This window comes from Salmo salar, chromosome 10 (genome assembly GCF_965601325.2).
Source record: "Salmo salar chromosome 10, fSalSal1, whole genome shotgun sequence".
In the NCBI taxonomy this organism is placed as follows: domain Eukaryota; kingdom Metazoa; phylum Chordata; class Actinopteri; order Salmoniformes; family Salmonidae; genus Salmo; species Salmo salar.
In genome coordinates this window covers 46,037,536-46,049,875 of record NC_138300.1, presented here as the reverse complement: position 1 = coordinate 46,049,875, position 12,340 = coordinate 46,037,536, and the positions used below count along the sequence as shown (strand labels likewise).

Below are 12,340 nucleotides of genomic sequence, written 5' to 3'. Positions count from 1 at the left end.
CACACTTTTGGCATTCTCTCAACCAGCTTCCTGAGGTAGTCCCCTGGAATGCATTACAATTAACAGGTGTGCCTTGTTAAAAGTTATTTTGTGGAATTTCTTTCCTTCTTAATTATCAGGAATCAAGCTAAGACCCAAGTGCAGGCTGTGTGAAGTAACAATGTTTATTGTAAACACCGGGGCAGGTAAATGACAGGTCAAGGCAGGCAAATCAAAGTTTATTTGTCACCTGCGCCGAATACATCAGGTGTAGACCTTACAGTGAAATGCTTACTTACTGCTCTAACCAATAGTGCAAAAAAAGGTATTAGGTGAACAATAGGTAAGTAAAGAAATAAAACAGTAAAAAATGACAGTGAAAGATAAAAGTAGTGAGGCTATATACAGTAGCGAGGCTACATACAGACACCGGTTAGTCAGGCTGATTGAGGTAGTATGTACATATGGTTAAAGTGACGATGCATATATGATGAACAGAGAGTAGCAGTAGCGAAAAAGAAGGGTTGGCGGGTGGTGGTTGGTGGGTGGGTGGGGACACAACGCAGATAGCCCGGTTAGCCAATGTGCGGGAGCACTGGTTGGTCGGCCCAACTGAGATAGTATGCACATGAATGCATAGTTAAAGTGACAAGCATATATGATAAGAAGCGGCGTAAAAGAGGGGTTGGGGGGCACACAATGCAAATAGTCCGGGTAGCCATTTGATTACCTGTTCAGGAGTCTTATGGCTTGGGGATAAAAACTGTTGAGAAGCCTTTTTGTCCTAGACTTGGCACTCCGGTACCGCTTGCCATGCGGTAGTAGAGAGAACAGTCTATGACTGGGGTGGCTGGTGTCTTTGACAATTTTTAGGGCCTTCCTCTAACACCGCCTGGTGTAGAGGTCCTGGATGGTAGGTAGCTTAGTGATGTACTGGGCCGTACGCACTACCCTCTGTAGTGCCTTGCGGTCGGAGGCCGAGCAATTGCCGTACCAGGCAGTGATACCAACCAGTCAGGATGCTCTTGATGTTGCAGCTGTAGAACCTTTTGAGGATCTCAGGACCCATGCCAAATCTTTAGTTTCCTGAGGGGGAATAGGCCTTGTCGTGCCCTCTTTACGACTGTCTTGGTGTGTTTGGACCATTCTAGTTTGTTGTTGATGTAGACACCAAGGAACTTGAAGTTCTCAACCTGCTCCACTACAGCCCTGTCGATGAGAATGGGGGCGTGCTCAGTCCTCCTTTTCCTGTAGTCCACAATCATCTCCTTAGTCTTGGTTACGCTGAGGGATAGGTTGTTATTCTGGCACCACCCGGCCAGGTCTCTGACCTCCTCCCTATAGGCTGTCTCGTCGTTGTCGGTGATCAAGCCTACCACTGTTGTGTCATCTGCAAACTTAATGATGGTGTTGCAGTCGTGCCTGGCCATGCAGTTGTGGGTGAACAGGGAGTACAGGAGGGGGCTGAGCACGCACCCCTGGGGAGCTCCAGTGTTGAGGATCAGCGTGGCAGATGTGTTGCTACCTACCCTCACCACCTGGGGCAGGCCCGTCAGGAAGTCCAGGATCCAGTTGCGGAGGGAGGTGTTTAGTCCCAGGATCCTTAGCTTAGTGATGAGCTTTGAGTTTACTATGGTGTTGAACGTTGAGCTGTAGTCAATGAATAGCATTCTCACATGTGTTCCTTTTGTCCAGGTGGGAAAGGGCAGTGTGGAGTGCAATAGAGATTGCATCATCTGTGGATCTGTTGGGGCGGTATGCAAATTCTGGTGGGTCTAGGGTTTCTGGGATAATGGTGTTGATGTGAGCCATTACCAGCCTTTCAAAGCATTTTATGGCTACGGACGTGAGTGCTACGGGTCTGTAGTCATTTAGGCAGGTTGCCTTTGTGTTCTTGGGCACAGGGACTATGGTGGTCTGCTTGAAACATGTTGGTATTACAGCCCCTATGGCAGCCGTAGGAAGTGTCACGGGACAGCTAAGATCCTCACTCTTCAATAAACAGAGACAAGAAGAACGACACCTTGTCAGACAGGCCACTTCCTGCATGAAACCATCTCAGTTTTTTGCCTGCCAAATGAGTTATGTTATACTCACAGACACCATTCAAACAGTTTTAGAAACTTTAGGGTATTTTCTATCCAAATCAAACAATTATAGTAGTTTTCTTATAGTAAATCTGAGTTTGGTGAGTGTCAAATTAGCTAGCCCGTGATGGCGAGCTATCTACTCAGAATATTGCAAAATGTGCTTTTGCCGAAAGAAAAAAAATCATATTTTCTAAATTTTACTCTTGGGTGTTGACTTGTGTTACATTTGCAATGTGAAAATTCATGGTGGAGCGCACTCGCCATCTATAGGATTTTTGGGGTGTGACACTTGGCATTTGCCAAATTAAATTTGCAATATGATTTGGATGAATGTGGACCAAATTGGGTGGTATTGTGCATTGTGTGTATGATTCGTGCAGTGCCAATATGTTCCCATTCTATTTTGTCCATTTCATGGGGGTCTTCCCTTACATCGTCTGTAGATCTATTGGGGCGGTATCGACTGGATCTATTGGGACGGTGTCGTCTGGATCTATTGGGGCGGTATCGTCTGTGGACCTATTGGGGCGGTATCGTCTGTGGATATATTGGGGCGGTATCGTCTGGATCTATTGGGGTGGTATCGTCTGGATCTATTGGGGCGGTGTCGTCTGGATCTATTGGGGCGGTATCGTCTGTGGATCTATTGGGGCGGTATCATCTGTGGACCTATTGGGGCGGTATCGTCTGTGGATATATTGGGGCGGTATCGTCTGGATCTATTGGGGTGGTATCGTCTGGATCTATTGGGGCGGTGTCGTCTGGATCTATTGGGGCGGTATCGTCTGTGGATCTATTGGGGCGGTATCATCTGTGGACCTATTGGGGCGGTATCGTCTGTGGATATATTGGGGCGGTGTCGTCTGGATCTATTGAGGCGGTGTCGTCTGGATCTATTGGGGCGGTATCATCTGGATATATTTGAGTGGTATCGTCTTTGGCTATATTGGGGCGGTATCGTCTGGATATGTTAGGGCGGTATCGTCTGGCTCTATTGGGGCGGTATCATCTGGATCTATTGGGGCGGTATCGTCTGTGGACCTATTGGGGCGGTATCGTCTGTGGATATATTGGGGCGGTATCGTCTGTGGACCTATTGGGGCGGTATCGTCTGTGGATATATTGGGGCAGTATCGTCTGGATATATTGGGGCTGTATCATCTGATCTGTTGGGGCGGTATCGTCTGTGGATATATTGGGGCGGTATCGTCTGGGTCTATTGTGGCGGTATCGTCTGTGGGTCTATTGGGGTGGTATCGTCTGTGGATCTATTGGGTTGGTATCGTCTGGATATATTGGGGCGTTATGGTCTGGATCTATTGGTGCGATATCGTCTGTGGATCTGTTGGGGCGGCATCGTCTGTGGATCTATTGGGTCGGTATCGTCTGTGGATCTATTGGGTCGGTATCATCTGGATATATTGGGGTGGTATCATCTGGATCTATTGGGGCGGTATCGTCTGGATATATTGGAGCGGTATCGTCTGTGGATCTATTGGGGCGGTATCGTCTGGATATGTTAGGGCGGTATCGTCTGGGTCTATTGGGGCGGTATCATCTTGATCTATTGGGGCGGTATCGTCTGTGGACCTATTGGGGCGGTATCGTCTGTGGATATCTTGGGGCGGTATCGTCTGGATCTATTGGGGCGGTATCGTCTGTGGATATCTTGGGGCGGTATCGTCTGGATCTATTGGGGCGGTATCGAATGTGGATCTGTTGGGGCGGTATCGTCTGTGGATCTATTGGTTTGGTGTCGTCTGGATATATTGGGGTGGTTTCGTCTGTGGATCTATTGGGTCGGTATCGTCTGGACATATTGGGGCCGGTATCGTCTGGATCTATTAGGGCGGTGTCGTCTGTGTACCTATTGGGGCGGTATCGTCTGTGGATCTGTTGGGGCAGTATCGTCTGTGGCTCTATTGGGTCAGTATCGTCTGTGGATCTATTGGGTCGGTATCGTCTGGATATATTGAGGCGGTATCATCTGGATCTATTGGGGCGGTATCGTCGGGATATATTGGAGCGGTATTGTCTGTGGATCTATTGGGGCGGTATCGTCTGGATATATTGGGGCGGTATCATCTGGATCTATTGGGGCGGTATCGTCGGGATATATTGGAGCGGTATTGTCTGTGGATCTATTGGGGCGGTATCGTCTGGATATATTGGGGTGGTATCATCTGGATCTATTGGGGCAGTATCGTCTTGATATATTGGAGCGGTATCGTCTGTGGATCTATTGGGGCGGTATCGTCTGGATATGTCAGGGCGGTATCGTCTGGATATGTTAGGGCGGTATCGTCTGGGTCTATTGGGGCGGTATCATCTTGATCTATTGGGGCGGTATCGTCTGTGGACCTATTGGGGTGGTATCGTCTGTGGATATCTTGGGGCGGTATCATCTGGATCTATTGGGGCGGTATCGAATATGGATCTGTTGGGGCGGTATCGTCTGTGGATCTATTGGTTTGGTGTCGTCTGGATATATTGGGGTGGTTTTGTCTGTGGATCTATTGGGTCGGTATCGTCTAGATATATTGGGGCGATATCGTCTGGATCTATTGGGTCGGTATCGTTTGGCTCTATTGGGTCGGTATCGTCTGGACATATTGGGGCCGGTATCGTCTGGATCTATTAGGACGGTGTCGTCTGTGTACCTATTGAGGCGGTATCGTCTGTGGATCTGTTGGGGCAGTATCGTCTGTGGCTCTTTTGGGTCAGTATCGTCTGTGGATCTATTGGGTCGGTATCGTCTGGATATATTGGGGCGGTATCGTCTGGATATATTGGAGCGGTATTGTCTGTGGATCTATTGGGGCGGTATCGTCTGGATCTGTTAGGGCGGTATCGTCTGGGTCTATTGGGGCGGTATCATCTGGATCTATTGGGGTGGTATCGTCTGGATATATTGGAGCGGTATTGTCTGTGGATCTATTGGGGCGGTATCGTCTGGATATATTGGGGTGGTATCATCTGGATCTATTGGGGCGGTATCATCTGGATATATTGGAGCGGTATCGTCTGTGGATCTATTGGGGCGGTATCGTCTGGATATGTCAGGGCGGTATCGTCTGGATATGTTATTGCGGTATCGTCTGGGTCTATTGGGGCGGTATCATCTTGATCTATTGGGGCGGTATCGTCTGTGGACCTATTGGGGCGGTATCGTCTGTGGATATCTTGGGGCGGTATCATCTGGATCTATTGGGGCGGTATCGAATATGGATCTGTTGGGGCGGTATCGTCTGTGGATCTATTGGTTTGGTGTCGTCTGGATATATTGGGGCGGTTTCGTCTGTGGACCCATTGGGTCGGTATCGTCTAGATATTTTGGGGCGATATCGTCTGGATCTATTGGGTCGGTATCGTTTGGCTCTATTGGGTCGGTATCGTCTGGACATATTGGGGCCGGTATCGTCTGGATCTATTAGGACGGTGTCGTCTGTGTACCTATTGAGGCGGTATCGTCTGTGGATCTGTTGGGGCAGTATCGTCTGTGGCTCTTTTGGGTCAGTATCGTCTGTGGATCTATTGGGTCGGTATCGTCTGGATATATTGGGGCGGTATCGTCTGGATATATTGGAGCGGTATTGTCTGTGGATATATTGGGGCGGTATCGTCTGGATCTGTTAGGGCGGTATCGTCTGGGTCTATTGGGGCGGTATCATCTGGATCTATTGGGGTGGTATCGTCTGGATATATTGGAGCGGTATTATCTGTGGATCTATTGGGGCGGTATCGCCTGTGGATATATTGGGGCGGTATCGTCTGGATCTATTGGGGCGGTATTGTCTGTGGATCTATTGGGGCGGTATCGTCTGGATCTGTTAGGGCGGTATCGTCTGGGTCTATTGGGGCGGTATCATCTGGATCTATTGGGGTGGTATCGTCTGGATATTTTGGAGCGGTATTATCTGTGGATCTATTGGGGCGGTATCGCCTGTGGATATATTGGGGCGGTATCGTCTGGATCTATTGGGGCGGTATCATCTGGATCTATTGGGGCGGTATCGTCTGTGGACCTATTGGGGCGGTATCATCTGGATATGTTAGGGCGGTATCGTCTGGGTCTATTGGGGAGATATCGTCTGTGGATATATTGGGGCGGTATGATCTGGATCTATTGGGGCGGTATCATCTGGATCTATTGGGGCGGTATCGTCTGGATATATTTGAGTGGTATCGTCATTTACATAAATAAGAAATATCAGAACAAGCAATGTCAGAGTCTGGAATAGAAGTGAACATGTATAAATGGTGTGTATTGACAGTGTGGACAGTATATGAATAGAAACGTTATGTACAGCAGTAGCTATATAAGATGAGCCATGACTAGAATACAGTATATACATATCAAGTCGATAAAACAGTAAACATTATTAAAGTGACCAGTGTTCAATGACTATGTACATAGGGCAGCAGTCTCTGAGGTGCAGGGCAGAGTACCAGGTAGTAGCCGGTAGTGATTAAGCTGTTTTTCAGTCTCTCAGTCCCAGCTTTGATACACCTGTACTTTCTCCACCTTCTAGATGGTAGCGGGGTGAACAGGCTGTGGCTCGGGTGACTGAGATCTTTGATGATCTTCTCTCTCTCTCTCTCTCTCTCTCTCTCTCTCTCTCTCTCTCTCTCCAGAATCAGACGACTCGGGGGCAGAAGCGGGAGTACCCTCACTTGGCGGTGCACAATATGACATCAGAGGGGGCGTACGTGGGGCAGCACTCCCAGGGGCTGGGGGGTCAGTACGCTGACTACTTCAAGAAGAAGAGGATCTAGAGATGACCTCTGACCTCCCTCTCTCTGAACCCCTGCACCCTATCTCCTAAACCATACAGTACATACACAGTCTCAGCTTTAGTGTTCTATGATGTTGGTATATACACACACACACACACACACACACACACACACACACACACACACACACACACACACACACACACACACACACACACACACACACACACACACACACACACACACACACACACACACACACACACACACACACACACACACACACACACACTATGTTGCTTTTGTCCTGTTCAAGCCTTAACTCTTAACTCAGTTGGTGTAAATGTTTCGTTGACTAATAATCTCTGTACATTGTTTCTAATGTATGTGAGCTGCTTCTGTATTTTAGGGTCAGTCATTCTGCCAGTCAGTCGGTCTGCCTTGTTGAAGGCCAGTCAGTGTGTAGTCAGGTTTCTCTCTCTCTCTGTTTCTATCACTCAGTTTCTAATCTCTCTGTGCGCTTTTCTACAAACGGGGGAAACTGGCCAGTGTTGCAGACAGAGTTGATTTGATGACTCACTGTAACTGACGTGTTTTTCTCTTCCTCAGTGTCTTTCTCTTTTTCTGATCACCTAAGCTCTCCTTTTATCTCTCTCTTTGTGGAGACCTTGATGTAGTGTGTGTGTGTGTGTGTGTGTGTGTGTGTGTGTGTGTGTGTGTGTGTGTGTGTGTGTGTGTGTGTGTGTGTGTGTGTGTGTGTGTGTGTGTGTGTGTGTGTGTGTGTGGTGTGTGTGTGTGTGTGTGTGTGTGTGTGTGTGTGTGTGTGTGGGGGGGGGGGGGCGGTGGGGGGGGGCGTGCGGCGTGTTGTGTCGTAAGTGTAGGAGTGATCAGCCATTAGCAGGGTAGAAGAAGGCAGGGCTACCCTGGAAACTCAGATACACAGGGAGACGGATGTCTAATCACTGCTTTTAACCTTGAACAATGGACACTTATAGGCTCCCATTGGTCTGGTGTACTAGCAAATGAATGGACACCTAACTTGGTACCTTATAGACATGACAATAGTCACTGAGTGGACACTTCTTTGGGTCGATATAGCCATGTATTATAACTAGCTAGGGGATGGACATTTCCAAGACCTTGGCCTTCTTCTTATGGCTCTGTGTATGATACCTACAGGGTGGAAACCTTCCACTGTTTATAATGGCTGTCGTTTTCTGTAGGGGCCATTGAACAGTGGCTCAGTCGAGGAACAGAAGAGGTTCCCAGGCTCCCCTCTTCTTTTTCTGCTGTTTTTTAAATGACTTTTCTGGATGGGAAGCGCTGTGGAGACACAAACCAACCAACGCTTTAATACTGCCATTAGAAATGAAACAGGAAACAGGAGAGTAGCCATGTTGAATTATCTCAGAGATTGGAGTAATTTCCATTTTGATTCAGTCAATTCAGAAAGTAAAAAGATAGAAGCCTATCTATAAAAATAACCGGCAATTTTCATCAAGCCATGAATGGAATTTAAATGAATCACCTTGAGATTCATGTGGTACAGCAGGGGTAGGCAACCCTTTTCCTGGAGTGCTAAAGGTACTGTAGGATTTTGTTCCAACTAGGCACCACAGCTGACCAACTGAGCTAATTGATCAGTTCAGTGATTGACTAAATTCAACACATCTGGTCTTCCAGGTCGGTTACATCAAAAACGTGCCTGCGGCACTTCAGGACCAGGCTTGCCTACCCCTGTGGTACAGTGAAAGTGAAAAGGCACTGAAACCCAACCCTTGTGGACTGACAGGGGGGGTTTTAGAGGTACGAAGGGCATGGGATGAGGGCTTTAGCACCATGTTAAGTACTGGCACAGGTCTTCAGCCTTAGACCCAGGCAATAACAACAGCTACTGTACCAACTAATATCACAATGCCAACATGAGGGCATACAAGGGCATTACCACTCAATGTGTAGTGTGCTACAATCAATCAAACTGTCAGTTTCTTTCTCTCTTTTCATCTTTCTTCCTCTCCTTTTCTCTCTATCTGATCCCCAGTCTCTCTCTAATCTGTCTGTTTTTATCCTCCACTCTGAGTTGAAAAAGCAGCGTTCTCCTGTGTCACGTGACTTGATTTGAAGCACTGATGTTTTTAGTGGTGTCATATATTATGCTCTTAACGGGCCAAGCTGTAACATATTTAAATCCCTTTCAGTGCTGTGTTACACTGGCTTAGAGCCATACTTTTACTTGTACTATGTGTGTGTATGTTTGACTTGGCTTTCCAGCCAGTTGATTGCTAGCTTCAACCACGTCTTTAAAAGGCAATGCTTAGAAGTGTGTGTAGCTTCTTTATTTATGTGTGTGTGTGTGTGTGTGTGTGTGTGTGTGTGTGTGTGTGTGTGTGTGTGTGTGTGTGTGTGTGTGTGTGTGTGTGTGTGTGTGTGTGTGGGGGGGGGGGGGGGGGGGGGCGCGTGCGGCGTGCGTGACTGTAGGAGGCTGTCTCAGTCAGTATCTGTAAAAGGCAGGTCATAATGTCTGTCTGTAGTCAGATTTAATTAGCCTTTTCTCTCTAAGCCATTACCGGGTGTGCCACAGTGCTATGCAGAGCTGTGCCTGTGTGTTTTCTGACCTGCTCATATTCCTTCTTTGCCTAATAGCAGGTCCATAGATTTTTATAGGAATTTAGTGTACTGTAGTTTGTGTGTGAGTGTGTGAATAAGTTGTGTGTGCGTTAATAGCCTGCTTTTGGCAGGTATGAGGGGAACAGACAGCAGAGAGGGAGAGAAAGAAAGAGAGGAGAGTGGGAGAGAGAGGAAAGGAGAGTGGGAGAGAAAGAAAGGAGGAGAGTGGGAGAGGGAGAAAGAGAGGGACAGAGAGAAAGAGGAGAGTGGGAGAGAAAGAAAGAGAGGAGAGTGGGAGAGAGAGAAAGAGAGGAGAGAAAGAGAGGAGAGAAAGAGGGACAGAGAGAGAGGAGAGAAAGAGAGGGGCAGAGAGAGAGGGGAGAAAGAGGGACAGAGAGAGAGGAGAGAAAGAGAGGGGCAGAGAGAGAGGAGCGAAAGAGGGACAGAGAGAGAGGAGAGAAAGAGAGGGACAGAGAGAGAGGAGAGAAAGAGAGGAGAGAAAGAGAGGGACAGAGAGAGAGGAGAGAAAGAGGGACAGATAGAGAGGAGAGAAAGAGAGGGACAGAGAGAGAGGAGAGAAAGAGAGAAAAACAGCTCCAGCTGCTAGCACAGTCTGTGTTTATTCATTTGTCGTTCCATTTTGATTCCTCTTTTTTCCCCCTCTGGTCTGGCTGCTGTGTGTGTGAGTGAGTGAGTGAGTGAGTGAGTGAGTGAGTGAGTGAGTGAGTGAGTGAGTGAGTGAGTGAGTGAGTGAGTGAGTGAGTGAGTGAGTGAGTGAGTGAGAGAGCATTTAGCTGAGGTCTCTTATGGTATGCTCCAGGTCTGCTACCATATAATATTATGATGATAGTCAGCACAGATACCTCATTACCTCTGCAGAACATCTCTCTGTCTCTGTCTCCTCTTAGAAGTGTTCCCTGTAGTCTTGCATGTACACTGAGTATACCAGACATTAGGAATACCTTCCTAATAATGACTTGCACACCCCCCCCCCCCCCCCCCCCCTTGCCCTCAGAATAGTCTCAATTCATTGGGGTATGGACTCTACAAGGTGTTGAAAGCATTCCATAGGGATGCTGGCCCGTGTTGACTCCAATGCTTCCCACAGGTGTGTCAAATTAGCTGGATGTTTTGGGTAGTGGACCATTCTCGATACACATATTTTTTGACACACTAAAACTGGTGCGCCTGGCACCTACTACCATAACCGTTCAAAGACACTTAAATCTTTTGTCTTGCCCATTCACCCTCTGAATGGCACACATACACAATCCATGTCTCAACTGTAGCAAAGCTTAAAACTCCTGTCTCCTCCCCTTAATCTACACTGATTGAAAGAGCAGTGTTTTGTACACAGTGTATACCGTTTATGATGTTACAGGTTTTAAAGCAAGCCCTGGTTAAAGGGGAAGAATGAGAATCAGCAGTGGAATTGGCCTCAAAGGCCAGAGTGCTTTTAGTTTTGCTAGAACCAGTGACCTGACCAGAGGTTGAAGGGTTAAGGGCTTTCCCATCTACAGTACCAGTCAAAAGTTTAGACACACCTACTCATTCAAGGGTCTTTATTTTTATTATTTTCTACATTGTAGAATAATAGTGAAGACATCACTACTATGAAATAACACATATGGAATCATGTAGTAACCAAAAAAGTGTTAAACAAATCAAATGTATTTTATATTTGAGATTCTTCAATGTAGCCACACTTTGCCTTGATAACAGCTTTGCACACTCTTGGCATTCTCTCAACTAGCTTCATGAGGTAGTCACCTGGAATGCATTTCAATTAACAGGTGTGCCTTGTTAAAAATTAACTTGTGGAATTTATTTCCTTCTTAATGCGTTTGAGACAATCAGTTGTGTTGTGACAAGGTAGAGGTGGTATACAGAAGATAGCCCTATTTGGTAAAAGACCAAGTCCATATTATGGCTAGAACAGCTCAAATAAGCAAAGAGAAACGACAGTCCATCATTACTTTAAGACATGAAGGTCAGTCAAACCAGAAAAGTACAAGAACTTTGAAAGTTTCTTCAAGTGCAGTCGCAAAAACCATCAAGCGCTATGATGAAACAGGTTCTCATGAGGACCGCCACAGGAAAGGAAGACCCAGAGTTACCTCTGCTGCAGAGGATAAGTTCATTAGTGTTACCAGCCTCAGATTGCAGCCCAAATAAATGCTTCACAGAGTTCAAGTAACAGACACATCAACATTAACTGTTCAGAGGAGACTGCGTGAAACAAGCCTTCATGGTCAAATCGCTGCAAAGAAACCACTACTACAGGACACCAAGAAGAATAAGAGACTTGCTTGGGCCAAGAAACACGAGCAATGGACATTAGACCGGTGGAAATGTGTCCTTTGGTCTGATTAGTCCAAATTTGAGAATTTTGTTTTCAACCGCCATGTCTTTGTGAGACGCAGAATAGGTGAACGGATGATCTCCGCAAGTGTGGTTCCCACAGTGAAGCATGGAGGAGATGTGATGGTGTGGGGGTACTTTGCTAGTGACACTGTGATTTATTTAAAATTCAAGGCACACTTAACCAGTATGGCTACCACCGCATTCTGCAGCGATAAGCCATCCCATCTGGTTTGCGCTTAGTGGGACTATCATTTGTTTTTCAACAGGACAATAAGCCAACACACCTCCAGACTGTGTAAGGGCTATTTGACCAAGAAGGAGAGTGATGGAGTGCTGCATCAGTTGACCTGGCCTCCACAATCACCCGACCTCAACCCAATTGGGATTGTTTGGGATGAGTTGGACGGCAGAGTGAAGGAAAAGCAGCCAAGTGCTCAGCATATGTGGGAACTCCTTAAAAACTGTTGGAAAAGCATTTCAGGTGAAGCTGGTTGAGAGAATGCCAAGAGTGTGCAAAGCTGTTATCAAGGCAAAGGGTGGCTACTTTGAAGAATCTAAATATA

The 12,340-nt window shown here is 47.0% G+C and overlaps 1 protein-coding gene across 2 annotated transcripts in view; it reads left to right on the top strand.

Annotated features, from left to right (window-relative positions):
- The window catches only part of raver2 (ribonucleoprotein, PTB-binding 2), a 230,687-nt gene extending 223,142 nt beyond the window's left edge, over positions 1 to 7,545 (top strand). For both annotated transcript variants that reach the window (XM_014123424.3, XM_014123423.3), the window contains exon 15: positions 6,705 to 7,545. In XM_014123424.3, coding sequence (XP_013978899.3) covers positions 6,705 to 6,845 — 141 coding nt within the window. In that variant the 3' untranslated portion in view covers positions 6,846 to 7,545. The remainder of the gene's footprint in view (positions 1 to 6,704) is intronic.
- Positions 7,546 to 12,340: the final 4,795 nt, after the last annotated feature.